The sequence below is a fragment of the Hemicordylus capensis genome, chromosome 12 (assembly GCF_027244095.1).
Source record: "Hemicordylus capensis ecotype Gifberg chromosome 12, rHemCap1.1.pri, whole genome shotgun sequence".
NCBI classification, from domain to species: Eukaryota; Metazoa; Chordata; class Lepidosauria; order Squamata; family Cordylidae; genus Hemicordylus; species Hemicordylus capensis.
In genome coordinates this window covers 23,954,003-23,978,887 of record NC_069668.1, presented here as the reverse complement: position 1 = coordinate 23,978,887, position 24,885 = coordinate 23,954,003, and the positions used below count along the sequence as shown (strand labels likewise).

Genomic DNA, 24,885 nt, shown 5'->3' with positions numbered 1-24,885 from the left:
CCCATTCAAATGGAAATGAGGGCAGACCCTGCTTAGCAAAGGGGACAATCCATGCTTGCTCCCACAAGACCAGCAAACCTTGCTTGTCATCAACAGAACAGCAGCCTGCCACTTCTTCTTTGGCGAGCTTTCGTTCTCGCTTCTCACTAAGAGGCGAGAAGGGAGGCGACATGGTTCATGATCTGCTGGGAGGCTGAGATCACACATCTCTTTGGGGCAGGGGGGATCCAAGATTGGCACCAAGGCCCCCCTCCCCATTCAAAACACTTTTAATCAACATATTTCTGCACTGATGAGGCTGTTCCACTTTTGCTCTGGAGAACAGCCACACGAATGCGCCACATCCAAATTTTGTCCCCCGCCAAAGTTGCAATCTACAGCTTTTACAGATTATGTTGTTTTGGCTCTTGGGATTATCATTATTTTCCTCCTCCAGCAAGAAAGACACATTAATGCAAAGGCCAAAAGGTAAACTTGGGAACATAGGCAGCGGCCATATTCTGAGTTAGACCCTCAGTCCATCTAGCTCAGTATTGTCTACCCAGATTGGCAGTGGCTTCTCCAAGGTGGCAGGCTAGAATCTTTCTCAGCCCGATCTTGGAGATGCTGCCAGTGAGGGAATTTGGGACCTTCTGCATGCAAGCATGTAGAGCGGCCCCATCCCATAAGGAGAATATCTTACAGTGCCTCACGTGCAGTCTCCCATTCAAATGCATACCAGGGCAGACTCTGCTTAACAAAGGGGACAAGTCATGCTTGCTGCCCCAAGACCAGCTCTCCTCCCCAAAACAGATGCTCAACCACTGAGCTACACCCCCATCCTGACCCGCTAGAGAAAGCAGGTCCTGCTCAGATGACACTCACCCTGTTTTTTTCCTCTTGACATTCCCTGCAGATCAGAACTGCTAAGGGCTAGTAACTTGATTCAAAACAAAAAGGTTCAAGTTTTCAAGAGGCTCAGGTCTGGACCCAATACCGAATTCCACACTTGCAGGGGACAATAACGAAGCTTGTTCACCCCACCAGTGGCGAGGAAGGAGAAGAGCACACCCTGGGTGGGGGAGCTGGGGATTTCGGATGTGTGACCCAATTCCACCCCCAGCATTTTTGCCAAGGTAGGAGTAAAAGCCGTCCAGATGTGAGGTGTCAGGGATCAAACCTGGGACCTTCTGCATGCAAAGCAGGTGCACTGCCACTGAGCCACAGATGTTCCTGAAGAAGCTGGCATCTGCTGAGTCAGACCCTTGGTCCATCTGAACTCAGGATTGTCTACACTGACTGGCAGCAGCTCCCCAAGCTTTTTGATTCGGAGGCAGGGACTTTCCCAGTTGTCCCCGAGGATTCTGGGTAGGGGTATGCAGGAACCAAAAATCGCAGTTCAGCTCAAATCCGAATAGAATTCGAATTCGGTGAGGGTCCCTGGCTCCAGGGTGAAGGGGTGGTGCAAGGCGAGATTATGCGCGCTTTAGCTATGGGCTGCGCTACACCATGCTGGCTCCCTCGGCAGGCAAGAGAAATAGGCAACTCCCTGGTTGTTCAGGTTCTTCCCTGCTTTCTTCTTCTACACAAGTGTAACGATCCCATGGCATTACTTTTCAGGAGTTGCCCCAAGCCACAGTGGCCTTCATTGTCCCCATTGTGACTGGGGATTATGGGAGTTGTAGTTCGACGTCTGGGGACTCACGTTTGAGAATCACTATAATATGGGAGGAGTGCTGGTCTTGTGGTAGCAAGCATGAATTGGCCCCTTTGCTAAGCAGGGTCCACCCTGGTATGCATTTCAATGGGAGACTTGATGTGTGAGCACTTTAAGATATCTCCCATGGGATGGAGCCGCTCTGGGAAGAGCATATGAGGTCCTAAGTTCCCTCCCGGCCATCTCCAAGTCAGGGCTGAGAGAGACCTCAGCCTGAAACCTTGGAGAAGCTGCTGCCAGTCTGGGTTGAAAATCTTCAACTAGATGCATCCAAGGGTCTGACTCAGTATATGGCAGCTTCCTATGTTCCTGTCTTGGGGGAAAGAGTGCAGAGTTGGACCGGTAGAAAATACAAAAGGATTTAGCCATGCAGTCTCTCGTCTATAAGACTGAAAGGGAATTACGTCTAGAACACATCTTGAACTTTATGAGGATGCCTGCCAGTGTTTATCTTGTGTGGTTAGGATAAATATATAACAACCGTTTTTTTTAATCCACAGTGATTAATGTCAGAGGGAAGTGCCTAGCGGAAAATGTTGCGGCTTCTTGGGGGAATTCCGAATGTAAGTGGCAGATGCTTTATTTGCAGTTTTAAGAAGGTCTGTATTCTATTTGATTAGTCTGGATTATTTATTAATATCATTTTTATTTATTTCGTTTGGCACATTTGTATACTGCCCCATATGCAAATCTCTGGGCAGTTTACCATCTAAAACACACAGCAATGAAAACATTAACACAACTAAAACAATTTAAAACATCAACAAACATTTAAAAGCTATAAATTAAAAGCCTGATTAACATACGCACGTAAAAATAGCCCTGTCGGATCAGGCCCCTCTAGTCCAGCATGCTGGACACATCCTGGCCCTCGCTCCTGCTGTTGCTTCCCTGACACTGGTATTTAGAGGCATCTTTTAAGCTGGATGTGGCCTACAGCCACCAGAAGAGTAGCAGGTATTAAACAGGTAGGTTTTCAGATTTAATCTGTTTTGTTGGACTTTGAAATCTATTAGTTTTTTAGTTAAGAACAAAAGAAGCTGCCTTATACTGAGTCAGACCCTTGGTCCATCTAGCTCAATACTGTCTACACTGACTGGCAGCAGCTTTTCAAAGGTTGCAGGCAGGAGTCTCTCTCAGCCCCATCTTGGAGATGCTGCCAGGGAGGGGACTTGGAACCTTCTGCATGCAAAGCAGATGCTCTTCCACTGAGCTACGGTCCCATCTCCTTGGTAGCTGCTGTCTGTTGAGTCAAACTATTGGTCCATCTAGCTTGGTTTTGTCTGCACAGACTGGCAGCAGTTCTCTAAGGTTTCAGGCAGGAGTCTCTCCCAGTCCTACCTAGCACTGAGCTACCTTATTTACCTGAATACGACTAATATTTATATACCGCTTTTCAACAAAAATCTCCCAAAGCAGTTTTCATAGATATAAATAAATAAAATAAAATAAAATGGCTCCCTGTCCAGAAAGGGCTCACGATCTAAAAAAAGAAACATAAGACAGACACCAGCAACAGGCACTGGAGGGCTGCTGTGCTGGGGACGGATAGAGCCACTTGCTCTCCCCCTGCTCAATAAAGAGAATCGCCACTTTTAAAAGGTGTCTCTTTGCTCAGTTAACAGGGGATGAATAGAAGATGACTCTGAATTTAAGATGAGCCCCTGATTTCTAACGTCAAGGAACTTAGGGGAAAAACCTAGTATTGCATTCAGGTAAATACGGTAGTTTGGGCCAGTGGGCCATTTATTGGTATATTTGAATAACCTTTTTGGATTTATTCTGTTTGTTTTGATATGGTCTAATGGCTAAATGCAAATAAAATCAATATTCCAAATAATGGAGCCAGTAAGCTCCAAAGATAACAAGGGCCACCAAATTAGCTGTCCTGGTCAGCACACGTTTTAAGCAACCAATTTCCTATCCATTTGATTTGAGATCTCTCACTGGAATGCCATTTGCACCGAGATTTATAACTGGAATGTGGGTTTGTGTTCCACTGGGAACTCTGGGTCTCGGTGCCCTTCCCTTCACCTTACGGGGAGAAAAAGAACAGCAGATGTGGAAACTCTGTCAGCGTTCTCCTCCCTTCCATTAATGGAAACCTGGGATTTTACCAAGTGGAGAGAAGCCCATTTGCAAACAAGAAATGAGAGACATACACTCCAGGCCAAAGAAAGGAAGAGAGAATGTGCCTTAGGATTCTCCTCCCTTTTAGGAACATCGGAAGCTGCCTTACTGAGTCAGACCACTGGGCCATCTAGGTCAGTATTGCCTACACTGACTGGCAGCAGCCTCTCCAAGGTTTCAAGCAGGAAAATGAATGAGGGTCTCATTCACGTACAGATTTCTCTGTGTTCGCACCCCTCCTTTATCCCTGCCCCCAAACGATTAGGGGAAAATTGCAGTCATTTTTGCAGAGAGTAAGGAACTAATGAACAGACTCTCATACTCTCTGGATGAAGTCATCTTGGGAGCTTACACCTGCCAGTGTGCATTCCCATTCCTCTGACAACACTGATAAAACGTTAGGGCCGTTTTTCTGTTTTCAAAACCTCTAAAAGAGACCACTACAAATCAGGCTGCTTGCAGGCCCAATGATCAGGACAATCAAACACGAGAACGCACAGAAAGCTGAACATCTTGCAATGCAACCACCTCTTTCCCCTCTCTCGGGGTGTGGACCTTGTCAAAATTCACTCCTCCAGGTGGTACTGACCACTTCATCTGCCTCATGGACTAACTGAACACTGCTAGAGAATGTGTGAAGGAGGAGAGCTGGTCTTATGGTAGCCAGCGTAAATTGTCTCCTTTGCTAAGCAGGGTCCATCCTGGTTTGCATTTGAATAGAAGACTACAGGTGAGCACTGGAAGATATGGGGCCTGTAACCTTGGAGAAGCTGCTGCCAGTCTGGGTAGACAATCCTGAGCTAGATGGACCAAGGGTCTGACTCAGCATATGGCAGCTGCCTACGTTCCTGTGACTACAGCCACTGTGGAAAATAGTCCCATTCATGGAGCAGGCATGCCCCCAGCCCGTGCTTCTAAAATTAGGAAATGGCAGATGTCTCACCTTTGGCCCGCACAATCCCTCCGATCAAGAATGTGTTTACACCAAAATCTAAGCCCACAGAAGTCGGCTGGACGGCAGCCAAGACCGAAGTTCTTTCCAAACACAAAAGCTCCGAGCATTTAGAAAGCTTGTTAATCTGATAAGGTGCCCAGAGAATTAGGTAGCGAAGGACCGACATGGACAAAGGGTCACCGAGTCACCAAGGCTGGGCAGCAGCCATGACAGCTTCCATTGTTCCCTCTCGGCGGCTGCCGCGAATGTGGGAAACGGCCCACGGACCTCTGCAGATAAGACGGCCTGGGTGGCCGTGGAAACCTGGTTGCCAAAGAACACAGGAAGCTGCCTTCTGCTGAGTCAACCTAGCTCAGTGCAGGAGAACCTCGTTAATTGCAGACTCACGATCCACAGTTTTGCGGATCTATGGTCGGGTAATAGACACCCAACCTCGGTATACATGGGGAGGGGGAGTAAAAAGAGGGTTGAATCCCGGTTTGGGGGTCTCGTATCCATGGGTCGGGGGTGGCTGGAAATGATGAGGTCAAGAAATGGCAACTTTTCAGCCGATTTTCCGCTCCTGGAACCCAACCTCCGCAATCGCATTGCACCAATAACCCAGTATTTGTGGTTTCCGTATCCGTGGTAGTAGCAGAGAATGGAACCCCCGCGAATATTGAGGCTCTCTTGTATTGTCTGCACAGACTGGCAGCGGCTTCTCCAGGGTTGCAGGCAGGAGTCTCTCTCAGTCCTGTCTGGAGATGCCCGTGGCAGGGGACGATGGGAGTTGTACTCCAATGACATCAGGGGACCCAAAGTTTGAGACCCCCTGCCTTGGGCTAAAACCCCGACCCTCCCGGTCGGACGCCAAGACCTGAAGCAGCTTTATAGGTACAAATTGGATAATTCTGCAAAGACGTCTTGCTTTTATTCTTTGTGACTCAAAGAAGAGAAAGAGAGGTCTTTTCTTGCGGGAAGGAGGAGGATTGTCAATTCATGCTTGGCTGGAGAGGTGGCATATTTTTAGTAGCCACTCGATTATGTAACTCCAATTATATAACACACCCTAGAGTTATGGGCATTTTGTCTGGTTTGCTTAAAGCTGCACTGCCTTTTACATCCAAAGAGAATCCCTCTAAGGACAGCTTTAAAAAACCAAAGGGAAAAGAAATCTAATTATCTCCTCGCAGAGCATTTGATCAGAAAGTCATTCCCAATAAAGTGGACAAATCCTTACAAGATGACTGTCTGTGAGTGCTAGAGAGAGTCATATATATCTCCCGTATCTACAGACCCACTACGTTCCTCTGTCCCTCCCTGCCGTAGCCCAGAAAAAGAACCAACCAAGCCAAAAATAAAAATCCCAGCTAGGCTTAATCTGTTTAAAAGGATAGGCTGAGATACCCCCCTCCCCCTGCTTTTTCTGTTAAAAAAAAAAAAGCTCTCTGTCATATGAATGTATGCAGCTGCTACATACTGAGTCAGACCCTCTGTTCATCTAGCCCAAGACTATCTACTCTGACTGGCAGCAACTCTCCAGAGGTTTTTCCCATTTACGCAGCCTGAGATCTTCTCTGCCCTTGAACTATGGATGCTTCTGATGAATGTAAGTCAAGCCCTTGGTCCATCTAGCTCAGAGATGCTCTGCTTTGGCGCTCTTGCAGATGCTGGCCTACAACTCCCATAATTTCTGGCTATTGGCCACTGTGGCTGGGGATTATGGGAGTTGTAGTCCAAAAACAGCCATGGGGGTGCAAAGTTGAGCAGGTCTTATCTAGCTAGCCAACACCGTCTACACAGACTGGCAGCGTCTCTCCAAGGTGTCAGGCAGGAGTCTTTCCCAGCCCTCCCCTGGGGATGCTGCCAGGAATTGAACCTGGAGCCTTCTGCATGCAGGCATGCTATGAGCCTTCCAAACAGCCACAGCTGCCTAAAAACAGACCTTTGGCCCACTCCAGTCAGGGCTCTGACTGGCAGTGGCTCTCCAGGGCCTCAATGGCACCATCTACACAGACTGGCAGCGTCTCTCCAAGTGTCAAGCAGTAGAATTTTCCCATCAGCTGCTACCTGATCCTTTTAACTGGAGGCATGGATCTGGGTCTTTTTGTAAATCAACAAAAATTTGTAGAAAGTGAGCTTTCGTTTTAACCCCTTAGAAAGACATCCTAGTCTTCATTGCAACCTAAACCAATAAAATCAAAACTGTGCTGGGAAGTCCTTGGTTTCAATTCTCAGACTTGCTGGAAAATTCCAGTTCACCCAATTTCCCCCTCAGGATCTCCCTTGGGCATCCTTTGGTTGATGGCAGGGACTTCCCAGTAAGCAGCAGAGATTGAAATACCCTCCTGTTGGTTTCTGAACATTGCCGTTTGGGCATCTGATGTGTGTCCCTTTGCTTCCCTGGTGCATGGAATGAAAACCCCTCCCTGACAAAGAACTCTGTCTAACTCAAAGCCTTACACAGCTTTTTGCCGACACGAATCAGTAACAACACAAAGCATCTCGGACCCGGAGGACGGGAAGCAGAAGGCCTAGTTTTATTCACAATGTCCTTTTTCCAAGTGAGAAAGCTGCCACTGGTCATACATTTATCCCTCCCTCTTCCCCACCGAGTCTTTCTTGGAACCTGGCACTTTTGTCAGGAATAGAACTGACCCTCCAAAGGAAAAAATATTTATGGAAGGCGCTCTTAGTCATGGTGCTGTAATTGGCAGTGAAGGTGGGGAACAAAATAATTATCAACAGCCACCGTGGTGTGTTGCATGACATCGGTGGCACAGAAACAGCGAGATTTTTAAATTTATATTTTTAAAGGCTGTGTCATCCACAGCCAGCTTCCAGTATACAGATGGGGCACAGCCGGAAATTCTCAGGGGTCAAAGCAGCCTCCCTGTGAGGGGGACAGATGTGTGGAGAGCTGGTCTTGAGGTAGAGTGCATGAATTGCCCCCTTTGCTAAGCAGCATCTGCCTTGGTTTGCATTGGAATGGGTGACTACATGTGAGCACTAAAGGAACATCAGAAGCTGCCATATGCCAAAGTCAGACTATTGGTCCATCTAGCTCAGTCTTGTCTACACAGACTGGCAGCGGCTTCTCCAAGGTTGCAGGCAAGCGTCTCTCTCAGCCCTGTCTTGGAGATGCTGCCAGGGAGGGAGCTTGGAGCCTTCTGCATGCTCTGCCTGTCCTCCGTAGGGCTGCTCAACTTCGGCCCTCCTGCAGACGTTGGCCTACAACTCCCATAAAAACAGCTGGGGGGCCTACGTTGAGCAGGCCTGGAAAGATCTTACAGTGCTCACACATGTGGCATCCCGTTCAAATGCAAACCTCTGAACATGGAAGTTCAACACAGCCTTCAAAAAGAGTAGCCAGCAACCGTCTTAACCTCTTCCACGAATTGGTCTAATCCCCTTCTGAAGCGATTGATACCCCTCGGCTATCCCCACACCTTGTGCCAATGAATTCCATGGATGAAATATTAGTGTTCCGCTTTGAAATGGTCACATGTGCCACTTTTCAAACACTAAAACCCCAAAATTCTCCTGCCAGGGAAGGCTATCCAGCCATATCCCCTGTAACATGAATGAATGAATGAATGAATGAATGACAGAGACCCCCAGATGCTGCTGACTACAGCTCCCATCATCCCCAGCTGCAATGCCCTTTGGTGGGGGATGGAAGAGATTCTCCTTAGGGCAGGGATGGGCAACATTGGTACTCCCGCGATAGCTGAACTACAACTCAGAGCAGAGAGCAGGTCTTGTGGTAGCAAGTATGACTTGTCCTCTTAAGCTAAGCAGGATCCACCCTGACTGCATACGAAAGGGAGGCTAAAAGTGTGAACACTGGAAGATATTCCCCTCTTAGGGGATGGAGCCACTCTGGGAAGAGCATCTAGGCACCAAGTTCCCTCCCTGGCAGCATCTCCAAGATCGGGCTGAGAGAGACTCCTGCCTGCAACCTTGGAGAAGCCACTGCCAGTATAGATAATACTGAGCTAGATGGACCAATGGTCTGACTCGGTATATGGCTTCCTATGTTCCTATGTAACTCCCATCACCCCACAACTGTAGTTCAACCACAGCAGGAAAGCCATGTCTACCTACTCCATAGCTCAAGGGAAGAGCATTTGCAAGCTTGCGTACAGAAGGTCCCCGGTTCCCTCCTTGTCAGCATCTCCAGAGAGGGCTGGGAAAGACCCCTGCCTGAAACTTGGGAGACCTGCTGCCAGTCAGTGCAGACAATACTGAACAAGATGGATCAATGTCCGATTTGATGTAAAGCAGCCAAGAGAAAGAACTTAAGCTTAGTGGTAGAGCATCTGCTTTGGTTAAAAAAAAAAAAAAGGTAGGGTGGGGTATTTTTTTGGGGGGGAAGCGATTCTGAATAGATACTACCTGATGATACTCCAGGAGTACCACAGACTGGGAAGCCCCTGACAGGTTTCATTTCTTGAACTTCCCTATACATGTAAAGAAATGAATTTAGGACCGACAAAAGGAAGTACTTTTCCCACGCAGCACACAATTAACCTATGGAATTCTCTGTCACAGGATGTGGCGACAGCTACCAGCTTGGATGGCTTTAATTCATGGAGGACAGGTCTATCCATGGCTACTAGTCTGGTGGCTATTGGCCACCTCCAGCCTCAGAGGCAGGATGCATCTCAATACCAGTTGCAGGGGAGCAACAGTAGGAGAGAGGGTATGACCATCTCCTGCTTGTGGGCTCCCCAGAGGCATGTATTTATTAATCAATCAATCAATCAATCAATAATTAATTACTACATTTTTAGACTGCCTTCCTGCCTTGACAGAGGCATCTGGTGGGCGTGGGAAACAGGATGCTGGACTAGCTAGGCCTGACCCAGCGGGGATTTTCTTATGTTCAGGGTTGGGAATGGGTTCCAGGCACAGTCCACTCCCTCCAAGGAACCCGGGGTCATCCCATGAAACTGCCTGCCAGGAAATGTAAGACTGACAAAAGGAATTATTTTCCCCATGCAGTGCATAATTAATCTACAGAATCCCCTGCTGCAGGATGTGGATGGCTTTAAGGAGGGCCTGGACAAACTCATGCCTACGGGCTTTTCGGAGGCATCTGGTAGGCTGGATGGGCTTTGGGCCAGATCCATCAGGGCTCTTCTTATGTACGCAAAAATGACTTTTCCCAGTCAACGATGGGCTATATCTCCGACCGATAAATACATAAGGGAACAACCACCCAAGCAAAATGGAATCCTCTTTCGGTTCATTCTTCAAACCAATTCCCAACCTCTTGGGGAATCTAGGACCAACAAACGGAAGTACTTTTTCACTCAATGCATCATCAACTTGTGGAATTCTCTGCCACAAGATGTGGTGACAGCCAACAACCTGGATGGCTTTAAGAAGGGTTTGGATAACTTCATGGAGGAGAGGTCTATTGACGGCTACTAGACGGAGGGCTGTGGACCACCTCCAGCCTCAAAGGTAGGATGCCTCTGAGTACCAGTTGCAGGGGAGTAACAGCAGGAGGGATGACATGCCCTCAACTCCTGCCTGTGGCTTCCAGCAGCAACTGGTGGGCCACTGTTTGAATCAGGCTGCTGGACTAGATGGGCTTTCTTGGGCCTGATCCAGCAGGGCTGTTCTTATGTTCTCTTCCTTCAGTCTCCCTCCTTCCCTCCTAGACAACCAGTTAATAATCGCTATCTCATCCTCACACTTCTGTGGACACCACTCATTATCTTATGAAACAAATTGCTCCAAGTGAACTGTGACATTAGCCTGCCTGCGATTCGTCGGTCGCCGAGGCCATTAAAGTTTAAGAAGCAATTAGAACCGAGGGCAGAAAATAGCTTTTGAAGAATATTTCGCAGCCCATTAGTTCAAAGAATTTTCCACACAATTTATCCCAGACATTTAGAAGTACAAGGACTTCAGAGGGGAAAGCGGGGGGGGGGGGGAGTCCACACGCACCTTCTCCCTTTTGCAGGATGCAGTGTCTAGCAGTTAAAGCACGGGCAAGGTAGACATCGGCTTAATATGCTCCGTAGCTTGGGGCTCTTCTTGGAACACCCAAGAAGATAGTTGCTCTATTCAAAGAAGAGTTTGTCTTCTGTGGTTATAGACAGTAGAACCTGTCTTTAGATTGTGAGCCCTTTGGGGACAGGGATCCAAATTATTTATTGATTATTTCTCTGTGTAAACTGCCCTGAGCCATTTTTGGATGGGCGGTATAGAAATCCAACAAACAAACAAACAAACAAACAAACAAACAAACCTCCATTTCCATGGATCCAAGGTCGGGAGATTGGCACCCGACGTCGGCATAACTGATTTTAAAAACCAGCAAAAAAAGGGGATTAACTCCATGTACCCGTGGGTTGGAGGCAGCTGGAAATGAACACAGAGGTCCTTCTTGGCTTCCATTTTGTGAAACTGGGCCATTTTTGTGGCTTGTTTACTTGGGGGGAAAATAGCCAAAAAATGCTCGAAAACGGGTGATTTCAGACTTCAGGGGGCACTGCTGGATCACTGGATGTCGGCAGGGCACAGCAGGGCATTTTATTTTGCCCTCTCAACCCCTTTTTTGCACCTTCTTGCCGATCTTCAGGCCTCTAGGAACCTAAACCTTGCAATTCCATTGCCCCAGTAATCCAGTATTCGTGGTTTCAGCATCCATGGAGGTTCTCCTGTACATGCCCCTTTCCCTGTTTTCAAGCTGTCACAGGCTGCTGTTTAATTGGGGAGGAGAGCTGGTCTTGTGGTAGAAAGCAGAAATTGTCCTCTTTGCTAAGCAGGGACCACCCTGGCTTGCATTTGAATGGGACACCAGATGTGCGAGTACTGTAAGAGATTCCCCATAGGGGATAATGGGGCCACTCTGGGAAGAGCACCTGCCTGCTTGCATGCAGAAGGTCCCAAGTTCCCTCCCTGGCAGCGTCTCCAAGATAGGGCTAAGAGAACGACTCCTGCCTGCAACCTTGGAGAAGTCGCTGCCAGTTTACTTTAAATATATATATATATATATATATATATATATATATATATATATATATATAAAGGTGAACTACTTTGAAACACAGTATATCATTATTGTTGTTGATGATGATGATGGCAAAGTAAACTAAGGTTTGGTGACCATCTTTGGTGTTAATCCAGGTTTGTTGCATAACCTTGGTTAAAACAAACCATGGTTCCACACTTTTCCAGAAACGGCCCTATGACTGGAGTCCAATGCAGCAAATAATCATGTTCTGTGGGCACAAGCATGCAAGAGAGGGATCTTTTGGGCTGGTGTGGACAGTACAGTGATTTAATGTGAAGCCATATACTTCTTGTCCAGTCTACCCAGTGCATCGTTCTGTCCCGGATTCTTATGTGGGGGCAGAATATCCAACTCCTGTGCCCCGCAACCGTGTTATTCTAATACTATTTTATTGGAACTACATGATACAAATACAAATATGATATATTTATGATGGGGGCAGCTGGTCTAGGAACAGTTGAAGGACCTGGAGAAGAGAAGGTGTAGGGGAGATAGGATGGCCGTCTTCAAGACTCTGGGCTATCACACAGCAGAAGAAGTGAACTTGTTCCCTTTTGCTGCTCAGGGCTGAGCTTGGACCAATGAAAGCCAATTTAGGCTTGGTACAAGCAGGAATCGCCTGACTGCAAAACTGTTGGACAATTCTCTGTCCAACATCTCCTTCTCCAGAGGCTTTCAGACAGTGGCTTTTCACACAGGGATTCCCAAATGGTGGTACTCCCGATGTTGCTGAACCCCAACCCCCATCGTCCCTAGCCACAATAAATTGCCACGGGGGTGATGGGAGTTGTAGTCTAGCAAGATCTGGAGTGCCGTCAGTTGGGAACCCCTGCTGTAGAAGAGGCTTTACAGAGCCAAGGGTTGGTCTAGATCAGGGATTCTCAACGTTGGGTCTCCAGATGTTATTGGACTTCAACTCCCATAATCCCCAACTAAAGGCCACTAGGGCTAGGGATTATGGGAGTTGAAGTCCAATAACATCTGGGGACCCAACATTGAGAATCCCTGGTCTAGATGATCTCCAAGGTCCCTTCCCACTCTAAAATTCTAGCTTGCCGAAGGTCCGCTAGGGAATCCAGGCCAGAGATCAGAACTCCACCAGGAAACCTGCAGCCCGAACACTTAAGTCACTTGACAAGGCCTCTGTTCTCAAACGGTCCAGCGTTGATGGAGAAATAGGGCGGTGCTGCATGAATTAACACGGAAAGGAAAGGGCCTTAAAAAAGGCCCAAGCAGAAGAGAGCCTGAACCAGCAACGATGGGAGAAGCAGGCAGTCAAAAGAGCGATGCTCACCAAGGAAGCCTTCTTCGTCCACAATGATGGTGTAGTCCTCAGGGGTTTCCGTCAGGCTGAAGAACCTGCACCTGCAACAGAGGAGAGGAGCCATTTTAGGGAGATGATGAACCAGAGAGAACCATTGTACTGGCTGGTCTTCTGAGGGTGCACTCTGATGCGTGCTTCCTTGGAAGGAAAAACCCACCACGTTCAATGGGGTTACTCCCTTGGCGGCTGATGTGTAGATCCAGAGAGGGCTCTCAAGGGGGGGCACTCCCTTCCCAAAAAAACATTTCGCACTCTCCCATCCAGACCTCCAAAGAAGATCTTAAGGGGCTGGGACATATGGGGCAAGGTGTTCTCTCAGGTAACCCGGTCCCAAGCCATTTAGGGCTCTAGGGGTTAAAACCAGCACTTTGAATTGGGCCCGGAAACGGACTGGGAGCCAGCGCAGCTGACAAAGCACTGCCGTGATAGGATCAAAAGGTCCAGTCCCAGTTAATAATCTTGCAGCCTTATTTTGGACCAGCTCCAGTTTCCAGGCCGTTGTCAAAGGCAGCCCCACGTACAACGCATTGCAGTAATCTAAGCGAGAGGAGACCAGAGTGCGAGTCCCTGTGGCCAAGCTCTCTCTGTCCAGGTAAGGCCCCCGTTGGCGTATCAGCCGAAGCTGATAAAAGTCTCTCTGAGCCACAGAGGGCACTTGAGCCTCTGGCGATAGTGCTGGATTGATGTGCGTCCCCCAAAACTGCGAACCTAGCCCTTTGGGGGGAGTGCACCCCCATCCAGAACAGGCTAGATGGACCAATGTCTTGACTCGGTAGAAGGCAGCTTTCTAACCCCTGTGGTTATATCTTTCTAACAGGAAAGCGGTATACCAATATCTGAAACCACACCTCTCTTATATCACCACCACCCAAAATACCAAAACAGAAAACAGGTCCAACTATTAGTCTGCGGGTAACGTCGGCTGCATTTCAAAGCATTCTAGAAATTCCTGGAGGCACAGGATGGTTCGAGGAGGCGTCCGAGAATGTGCCCGTGCAATTAATACCGGGGTGGAGGAAAGAGATCCGCCTGTTGGAACAGCTGGGCTGTCCGTCACCCCCACAACCCAGTGCTGTCAGAGGGCCTGCCAAGTCCCCGAGCAGTTGTTTCTTCTTATGGCAGAAAAGGGGGAACCCACTGTAACCCAGTAGTAGACTTCCTCGAGTTGCCCGTCTAAATTTACTAGGCCTCCTGGCATCCACCAATCCCATGCTGGCCAGCTGTTTGCTTGGGCAAGTGTTTGGAGTTCCACGTGCACAGGGAATGCTGCTCTGAACTGGGACCAAAGGATAGTAAGGATTTTTTTCTCATGGGGTACCTTCTACTCCTCACCGACTTACCTGACCCCCAGCACAGGACCTCCAGTGACTGTTGCTGGTGTCTATCTTATGTTTCTTTTAGATTTGTGAGCCCTTTGAGGACAGGGAGCCATCTTATTTATTTATTATTTCTCTGTGTAAACCGCCCTGAGCCATTTTTGGAAGGGCAGTTAGAGCGTTGGACTAGGACCAGGAAGACCCGAGTTCGAATCCCCATTCAACCATGGAACTCACTGGGTGACTCTGGGCCAGTCATGTATCTCTCAGCCTAACCTACCTCACAGGATTGTTGTGAGGATAAAAATCAGCATGTACACTGCTCTGAGCTCCTCGGAGGAAAAGTGGGATTCAAAGATAAAGTAAAGGTAAAGTAATAACAACCCACATTCCACTGAGCTGCCTAGGAAGCTGCCTTCTAGCAAGTCAGACCCTTGATCCATCCAGCGCAGGATTGTCTACACTGACTGGCAGCAGCCTCTCCAAGATTACAGACTGGGACCTTGATGCTCTTCCACTGAGTTATGGCCCCATCCCCTAAAGCAGGGATTGCCCAACTCCTGGTGCTCCAGATGTTGCTGAACTATCTGGAGTAAAAACAGAGGGAAAAGAACCCACCCGTGACTAAAGCAAAAAAGATCATTTATTACAATAAGACCACTGAAATATATACTAATGACCAATTAAACAATGGTTAGAAGAATAACTGAACCATAAATTATAAACAACAACTAATAATGGAATATAAATAATAGTTGTCAGAACCATCTAGTGGAGATACTATTGAACAAGGCTGCAAAAGGCAAGCAGGGCCCTAAGCTAACTGTCCCTGACTGGCTAACATCAAAAGGATAGCTGAATTAAAGCCAAGAAATGCATGAAAAACTGAAAAATAACCAATTACCAAAGAAATACATAAATGTTATTTTAAAAAAATTGTTAAAACACCGCACGACGCAGCCCTGACCCACCGCACCGTTCTGTGCTTTTCTCCATGCTAGGAGGGCCCTTGCCGAGAGACAGAGCCCTCTCTTAAGAGCAACCTTGGAGAAGCCGCTGCCAGTCTGGGTAGACGATCCAGAGCTAGATGGACCAAGGGGCTGACTCAGTATATGGCAGCTTCCTATGTTTTCCTGCACGGAGCAGTGGGGTGGTCTAGAAGACCTCGAGGGTCCCTCCCAACTCTGACATTCTATGTTTATGATGTGGCTACTGGGGATAGATGTTACTTACGTGTGGTGGTAAAGGTGGTGGGTGGAGACCCACACTGAAGAGGAGTGCTTTTTTGTTTTCGTTTTTAAGAAAACCTCCTTCTGCATAACTCGGGGGCAAAAGTCCTACTTGGGAAAGGATCGACCCTTTGCCTTTTTAATGGTCTTGTTTTTCTGCAAAAAGCACAGGACAGGCTGTGCAACACGGTATGTGCGTCTGCCTCTCCCCCCCCCATCTCTCTCTTTTTTTTGCTCAGGAGTCCAGAATAAACTTATTTATGGCACTGTTTCTCAGATCAACGCGTGTGAAGGATTGTGTAAAATATGCAGAAGAAGTGACGGGCACGTTGGGGGAGAAACAGGGGGCCTTCTCAGTGGCGGGTCGAACATGAACTTTGCTTTGCGTCTTCCCTGCCAAGGAGACAGAGTGCCGGGACCAAATCGCCCCCCCTGCAAAGGTATTTTAAGACCAAATGCCATCACCTTTGGCAAGAGGCATGGGGAGTACTGTTCAGCGGCCTGCTGTGCTTTTGTGGCCATTGCTCCCCACCCCCACCACCCCCACCCCGGCAACACCACACACTTATTTTTCTAGTTTTTAATGGGATGTCAAAATCCTAGCGTGGGTGGAAGGAGAAGGGAGAGGAAGCAAACCTTTCTTCTGGACCCTGCCCTTCTTGGCAGCGTACCTCTGAATACCAGCTGCCGATGGATTAACCATGTAGGAGGTCTGCGGCCTTCATGGTGGGCTCTTCGAGGCCATCTAGTCCAACCCCTCCTCGAGACAAATGTAAAGTCCTTCATTTGAATAGGGGGTGGGGAAGCTAAGGGGGCGGGTGGAAATAGAAGAGCCATCTTCAAATATCAGAAGGGCTGTCACCCAGGAGGAGAACCGCACATCGGAAGCTGCCACATACTGAGTCAGGTTCTTGGTCCATCTAGCTTAGAATTGTCTACACAGACCGGCAGTGGCTTCTCCAAGGTTGCAGACAGGAATCTCTCTCGGCTCTATCTTGGAGATGCTGCCAGGGAGGGAACATGGGACCGTCTGCATGCAAACAGGCAGGTGCTCTTCCCAGAGTGGCTCCACCCCTTAAGGGGAATATCTTACAGCACTCACACATGTAGTCTCCCATTCAAATGCAAACCAGGGTGGACCCTGCTTAGCAAAGGGAACAATCCACGCTTGCTTCTCTGATGCTCCCAAGGGCAAGACCATTAGCAGTGGGTTGAAATGACAAGGAAGTCGATTAAGGCTAGACATTAGGAAGATCCTCTCTTTTCTATATCCCCCTAATTAGTCGTGAGGAAGAACATTTCTATGTTTATTATATTTATTTGCGCACGCACATGCACACGATACGTGCCCGTATTTACCCAAACCAAAAATGGCTCTGAAATGCAAGACACACAGGTTAAACGGAGGTTATGCCTTGCATTTACTCAAAAGGAGCAGGACTCTGAATTTAAGATGGTCTCCTGCTTTCTAATATTGTGTGTGGCTAGTTAGGGGGATATAGCAATTAAGCGAAAATCTTTCCCTCTCCCCCCTTCTCTCTATAATATATATAGGTGACTGTCTAGAACAGTGGTGACCAACCTGAGGCTCACCAGCCGTGGTTGGACTACAACCCCCATCACCCCCTGTGACAACTTACTGATGGGTGGTGATGGGAGTTGTAGTCCAACAAGGCGGGCCACCTAAAGTGGCCACCTTAGCCACTTACAGACTCTTTATGTAAGGCACCCCACAAGGTTAAAATAAAATAAAATAATAATAATAATAATAATAATAATAATAATAATGGCAAGGGTCAACTAGCCAGGGACTAGAAAATCCAAGCAGCCTGAAGTCTAAAATGAGGTCCAATTTCCACCCCAAAGTAAACCAAAACCGACAACTTGGATTACACAGCTTAAGCAGATGTACACACTGTGTTTTGCCCATTTGCGCGGGCACATAAACAGGCAGCAGCTCTCCAATCCTCATAGCCCAGAATGCCCCACTCTGACTGGCAGCAACTGTCCAATCCTGGCAACCCAGAATGGCCCACTCTGACCGGCAACAACTCTTGAACCTTCCTTCCAGGCCTTCTACCTGACAACCGGACTGAATGGGTAATGCATGAATCTGTTTCGCTTTCGCCACTTCAAAGAGAACAGAAAAGGACAAATAAGTTCTTTAAAGCCATTGCCCAACAAATACATTATGAGAAGATCTTGGCCAGCCAAAGACTGGATTCTGTCTTCTTTTTATTTTTAGATTAAAAGACGACAAGGAATGGAGAATGTAATTTGGTTTTCGATCAGCGTGGAGAGATTGGGCTGAGAAATCATTTCCCCTCAGAACACCAGAGCTTGAGTCATCCAGCTGAAATCCGACTAACTAGATTGCAAACACACCAAAACAGGAAGCACAGCTTCAGCCAGCACAAGCAGCATACAGAACTCATTGCCACAAGATGTGAGGAAGCCAATTAACAGACCCTCTGACAAGGAAATATGCGCATCTCTGACAACGAGGGATTAGCTTACGACCCCTAAGCTCAGCTATCCATGAAACATAAACATAAACACAGCAACCATAACTGTTTGTAAAGAGCTAACACTGTTCTTCAGTTGTTCCTCTTCTGCTTTATGTTATTCTAAACAACTGTTATAGATTTTGAAGAGCTTGTTTGTTTGCGGGTGTGTTTGTGCAAAATAAAGTAGTCACGCTTCCTGATTACTACAGATACCAAATTTTGCACAAACAATCTTGCCACTTAAAGTAGTCAAATGCACTACGTGTTGCACAGAATTTGCTTGGGGAAAGGCTTCAATAAGTAAGTGTGTGTGTGTGTGTGTGTGTGTGAGAGAGAGAGAGAGAGAGAGAGAGAGAGAGAGAGAGAGAGAGAGAGAGAGAGAGAGAGAAGAAACGCCGAATATCATTATCAGTTTTCAACTGTTCTTGTTCTCAACAGGTTAACATCCAATAATCAGATCAACAATTCCAAAATGACAAGATGTCCAAATAGCCCACCAGAGGCCTCTGGGAAGCCCACAGACAGGAGAGGAAGGCCCCCTCTCCTGCAACTGGTATCTGGAGACATCCTGCCTTTGAACCTGGAGGAAACCCATAGCCATCAGGGCTAGTAACCATCGACAGACTTCTCCTCCATGGATTGGTCTAAGCCCTGCTTAAGGCCATCCAAGCCGGTGGCCACCACCACATCCTGTGGCAGAGAATTCCACAGATAAATTATGGTTCTAGTGCTGTGAGAGAGGGAGGAAAATATCTCTCTCTCCACACCATGCAGAATTTTAGAAACCTCTATTATTTCCCACCTTAATCGCCTTTTTTCTAAATGAAGAACCCCCAGATGTTGCAGCCATGCCTCATAAGGAAGGTGCTCCAGACCCCTGATCACACCAGGCCAGTGGCTCGTAGCCAGCCCCTGAAGGACAAAGCGAGGACTCCTTAGGGTCCTCAGCACCACTTGAGCAAGGACATGGCCAGGATCCACTTTCCCTGCAAAGGAGTACAGTCTGCTAAAGACCACTGCTGGAGCAACATCCATCTGAAAGCTCTTCGCTCCAACTCCCTCGATTGCTCTCGTCCTGAACCACCGACACCCGACCTCAGCTCATGCTTGCTCTCAGATTTATCTCTCATCACACTGAGATCCCGCTCTCCCTCCAAGGAGCCCAGAGCGGTGTCCGTGCTCATGCTTAGCCTCACAACAACCCTGCAAGGTAGGCGAGGCCGAGAGAGAGAAGTGACTGGCTCAGAGTCACACAACGAGTTACATGGCCAATTGAAGATTTGAACTCAGGTCTCACCAATTCCAGTCCAACACTCCACGCCACACTGGCCCATATGGACCTGACCCCAACCTCCGCTTGTGCTTGTTCCCACGTGGACTCAATCCTTCAACGTTTGTCCTCAAGCAAGACTTTGACCGGTCTGTTCCCTTGTAGTCTGGTTTCTCTAGCTCCTGCCCTCAACTTCACGTGGTCCAGCACCTACTCACATGTGATCAGCACTCCTCATCCCCAGGAGACATGATAATGGGGAAGGCACTCTTTATGTAGGGGGCCACTGCAGAGTTGGCCCTGACCTGGTGCCTACCCTTCTTAAGTGCCGAAAGCCTCAGGAAAGAAAATGGCCATCTTAGACAGGAGAATATGGCCCTTCAGGGGACCCTGGTCCCATCTCGATGAATACTGCTAACAGAGTACAAATTTAGTTATTTTGTTGTTTTCACCCCTTCTTTTCTCCATACTGTTTTGGGGTAGTATCATGACGACTACTAAACATACTGGCATGTCTAAGCCAAAGTTTGGTGTTTTCCAGCCCAAGTTCTCAATGTGGTCTGGACGGCAAAAGGTGTCAGAAAATGGTTCCCTGTCCCCAAGGGGCTTGCAATCTAAAAGAGAGCCAACGAAAAGCCACACGCACAAGAGAGACACCAGCAGTGGCCTGCGGAGGGATGCCATGCTGGGATGAACACGGACAGTTGCTCTCTCCCGGCTAAATACGAGAGAGCTGCCATTTTGAAAAGGCGCCCACTCTTGGCCCAGTGAGCAGCTGCCATTTAACGAGGCCGACCCTTGCCTGAGGGGGAGAAACTCCTATTTTATTTATGGAGCACCTATCCAGCCTGCTTTTCCACAGAAAAGCTCCCACAGCAGTTTCCATGCCAGCAGCCATGAGAAGATGGTTCCCTGCCCCAAAGAGGCTCCCAATCTAAAAAGAAACACCAGGGAGACACCAGCAACAATAACTGAAGGAATGTTGTGCAGGGCTGAATAGGGACATTTGTTCCACCTGTGTTGAGTACAAAGGTCTCCACTAAAAGACTGCCCAGTTAGCAAGGGGTTCTCCCTTCTTATCAGCACAACAACCCTGTAAGGTAGGTTAGATGGAGAGCGAGTGGCTGGCCCAAGTCACCCAGTGAGTTTCAGGCTGAGAGAGGATTTGAACTTGCATCTCCCAACGTCTAATCTGGAACTCTATCCTCTACACCAGGCCTGCTCAACTCTGGCCCTCTTGCAGATGTTGGCCTACAACTCTCATAATCCCTGGCTATTGGCCACTGTGGCTGGGGATTATGGGAGTTGTAGTCCAACAACATCTGGGGGACCCAAGGTTGGAACCTTTGCTCTACACCACACTGGCTTTGTGGCTAGGGACGATGGGAGTTGTAGTTCAGCATAATCTTGAGATGCCAGCTTTTGTGGCAGGGGATTATGGGAGTTGTAGTCCAACAACATCTGGGGACCAAAGGTTGAGACCCCCCACACACACTGGCTTTAGATGGCCTTTTAGTCAGATCCCACAAAGCACTTTTAAAATATAAATAATAATATATTTTAAAACAACCTGGAGAGGCATGGGAAATCCTGGGCTGTTCCATTCTTAGCTGCCACTCTCTCTGCCTCAGTTTTCTGGCTGGGTTCGATCTGCACAGTCAGTATACGACTAACGCTTGATCGGGGCATATGAACCCAGGAAGCCGCCTTCTGCTGAGTCCGACGCTTGGTCCGTCTAGCTCACGACTGTCTACACTGACTGGCAGCATCTCTCAGGGATCTTTTCCAGCCCTACCTAGAGATGCGGCCAGGGACTGAACCTGGGGCCACCGAGCATTGCAATGCCCCCTTCCTGACATAAACCACCGTGCACAATGGACTGCACACAATTTCATCGGACTCAAGCCACTGAGCGAGTCCCATTATTGCAGGGTGTAAGGGTTCGATGAACAGTTTGGAAAAGAGAATCCCAAAGTCTAATTCACACTCTGCTACAGAACTCGCCAGCTGCCATGGGGCTGTCCACGCTCTCTCTGCCTGAACTTCCTCACAGGGTTGTTGTGAGGATAAACATAACCACGGACAGAACCATAACACAACCACAGCACAACCGTAACAGCCATAACTTCCTCCTGAGAGGAAGAATGAGAGATAAATGTCAAAATAAAATAAAGTAAAATAAAAAAGACTATGCCCTTATCTCCTTGAAGGAAGTAAAGGATCAGAACATTCTTAATTTTTTTTTTAAAGCAAAGCTCCTAGTCAACTCAAGTTAGAGGGAAGGGGGATTTATTCCTGGTCTGTAGTATAAATCTCAATACAGACTACCCACATTTATCCAAATCGAAGGCAACTCTGAATTTAAGATGACCCCCTTAAAAAGTAGAAGTTAAATGCAGATTTGACCAGCATTTACTCAAAAGGCTTTGAATTTAAGACAACCTCTGGACTTCCAATATCAAAACAATTTGGGGAAACCCTTATCTTGGATTGAGGAAAACACAATAGCTGCCAAGTTAGGCTGTTTAGAACCAGAGATTCCAGGAAGGTTGTAAACCGAATAGTCCAGGCTTGCAAGCAAGTCCACAAAAGTAGATATCCCATAAAAATATCTATCAACACATCTCACCATTCGCCCGTCCCGCCTTAAGTTGGTTTGTGGCATCCGAGGACCACAGAAGCACACAATCCATACTTGCCAGTGATACAGTCTAGGAATTTCTTGACCTCGATTCTGTTACACTGTATTAGGTTTCCCTTCTAGGGTGGGTCACAGGCCTGCTCAACTTAGCCCTTCCAACAGCTGTTTTTGAACTACAACTCCCATAATCCCCACCATTTCCCTCCCACAAGGATCGCACCCGTTTACGACAGGTAGCAACAATTCTTCTCAAGAACCCTGCGAGGCGGGCCACTAAGACGCCCATTTTATGGGCTGTCAGCCAAGATGGCCAAACTGTGGCTTGGGGCGAGAATGAAAAACTGGGACAGATGTGATCAGGCTTTCTCCAGCTGAATAATCCAAGTTCTCCTGTCGACAGAAGTCTCCTGTTTCAGAGATTCGTGGTGTGAACAACAACCGTGAGAGGATATAACCAGACACACAGCATTTCAGACAAATGACATATTTAAATGTGACCAATGACGTTTTTATCCGAGTCCCAAAAAGGGACCAGATTAACAACGCCTTCCCATCTGTCACCCTCCATCGACAAGGAAGAACTGTCTTGTTTAAAAATAATTAGTGTGGTATTTTAGGTTGAATGCCCTGTCGGGTTATTCGAGATAAGTTATAAACAAGTTGAGCGACCGTCAAGGCCCAGATAGAGACGGGGGCCCCCAAATGCAATAAAGTCGAGATCAGGGAGAATTAGGTGAAAAATATACCCCTTCATTAAGGAGCAAAGAAAGAGTCTTGCCTTGCGTTTCCAAATTAATCTGCAATGCAATTTTAAAACAGCACACGAGCTTCTCCCCGCTATCTATGTGGGCCACGGAGGCTGTGGAGTTATTAAAAATGAAATCCAAAGTACGATCCAAGAGGCAAAGTGAATGCACTTAATTGTGGAAGCCAAGTTCAGGCAGGATTTCTCTGAAGCCAACTTCCTAGCTTCTCTGCATTAACTAACAAGGGAAAGCAGGTGGCTGAGGAATAAACAATTCTGTATTTACTCTCCATTTGCAATTTAAGTTATTATTCCTGGAAGAGGGGACCAGTGGGGAGAACCCAGGCTCGCTGGCCTCAAGGATGAAGATTTTAGAAGGGAGAAGCAGGATTCTCACTCGGGGCTTCGGCCTTGGGGGTTTGTGGTGCAGAGATCTCGCAAACATTATGCAGAAGGGGAAAAACAAGACCGGGTTTTGCAAAGAGCTCTCAGGATGTCGCCTCGGATTTAGCAACAACATGACATGATTTTAACTGCTCCAAGTGAAATATGCAGCAGAGACACACACACACACATTCCCTCCCTTCTCCACACCGCTGTTCTTTGTTGTTCTGAGCGGCTTCTTGCTCTCTCTCTTTAAAAAACAAACACACAAAATGACACTCCTTTCAAATACCTTTTAAAAGCAACCAGCCATTCAACTTCAGCTGCCTTTTCCGGTGCCTGGTTTTTTGTTTTACCAACAGCTTTTAAAAAGCAGAATAATCAAATAAAAGATTGCGGGGGGGGGGAATAAGGGGGCGTGTTTGTGCAAACAACAACAACAACACCTCAAGCTCTTAAAAGAGAGAGAGAGAGAGAGAGAGAGAAATAAAATGAAAGAAGGGTGTGCGCGCGTGTGCAATTCCTTGGGAGCACAGAATACAAAGATGAGGAGTGGGTTGTTGTTGGTTTTGAGGTGTTTTTTTTTTGCGGGGGGTGTGTGTCCCATCTTCCTAATGCAACACGCTCCCTCACCCACCGGTTTTGCATTTGAATTCTGATTGTATTTAAATACAACCCTACAGACATTTCGGATGGTGCCAAAGAAAGCCCTTACCTGGTCTTGGAGGACAGGAACGCCAGCTTGATGAGCCCATAGGTAAACAACTGGATGCTCTCCTTGGCCACACTAGCCACTTTCAACCGGTGCTCTAAAATATGAAGTTCCATCGCTTCTTTTTTCTCATTTGTGATGCATCTGGGGTGGATTCTCTGGTTTGTTGTAAGTTGGAGGGTGGTTTTTTTTTTCCTGCGGGGGGGGGGCGTTTAGGTCTTTGTCAAGCAGGGTATTTTTCCACTCAGTGTAGGCGGGGGCGGGGGGGTAGGAAAAAGGACTTTGGAAAGGAGATGGGAGATGATTTATAAAAAAGAAAGAGAAAAAGAGAGAAGGAGAAGAATGCAAACTAGAGGAGAAGTGAAAAAGAGGCGGGGGCGCGCGGAAGAGAGGAGCAAAGCGGCGCGGGGTGAGGGGAGAATGAAAAGAGGAGGGAGAAATAATAAAAAGAGAAGCTGAAGGTAGCAGGAGAGTTGAGCCCCAGAGTGCAGGGGAAAGCTGCTGGTGCTTCACCCTAACAAACAACTTGCCACTCAAAAGGGGGAGGAGTGGGCATGCGCGGAGGCGCGAGGCATCTTGGGAGGTGTAGTCCGGCGGCGGGCAGGGGGGTGCAGCCCGGAGAGGAGCTCTGCTGGTGGGAAAAACAACAACCCAGAGCAGAGCGCGCTGGCGGGCGGCTTGCGAGCAGACGCCAGTTGGCAGCAGCAGCCGAAGGGGCGAGGTGTCCCGTGGTGGCGCAACTCGCGAGGAATGGGCTCTGTTGCCTGCAATCCTGGCCAAGATCCACCGGGTTCAGTGAGTTCCGCTCCCTAATGGCTGGGTTTGGAATGGCACGGCCTGAGTTGATTTCCTCTCCCTTAAAAACAAACACTTTTCTTTGGAATACATGAATGAATTACGCTTTGTCCGTATTTTAAAATTCATCTCCAGGGCTGGCGTGGCAACGTGCATATCCTTTTTACGA

The 24,885-nt window shown here is 47.8% G+C and overlaps 2 protein-coding genes across 3 annotated transcripts in view; one reads left to right on the top strand and one right to left on the bottom strand.

Moving 5' to 3' along the window:
• Nucleotides 1–18,763, top strand: part of LOC128335965 (RCC1-like G exchanging factor-like protein) — a 77,437-nt gene extending 58,674 nt beyond the window's left edge. The window contains exons 12-13 of the transcript XR_008311792.1: nucleotides 2,197–2,259; nucleotides 18,608–18,763. The gene's annotated coding sequence lies outside the window, so the exon portion shown is untranslated. The remainder of the gene's footprint in view (nucleotides 1–2,196; nucleotides 2,260–18,607) is intronic.
• LOC128335966 (cytosolic arginine sensor for mTORC1 subunit 2-like) overlaps nucleotides 1–24,428 on the bottom strand; it is a 42,726-nt gene extending 18,298 nt beyond the window's left edge. Inside the window, exons 1-2 of one of the 2 annotated variants that reach the window (XM_053274957.1) lie at nucleotides 23,925–24,428; nucleotides 13,088–13,158 (exon numbers count right to left, since the gene is read on the bottom strand). In XM_053274957.1, coding sequence (XP_053130932.1) covers nucleotides 13,088–13,158; nucleotides 23,925–24,037 — 184 coding nt within the window. In that variant the 5' untranslated portion in view covers nucleotides 24,038–24,428. Of the gene's footprint in view, nucleotides 1–4,769; nucleotides 4,990–13,087; nucleotides 13,159–23,924 lie in introns of those variants that run through there. The other variant, XM_053274958.1, reaches the window with a different exon arrangement.
• Nucleotides 24,429–24,885: the final 457 nt, after the last annotated feature.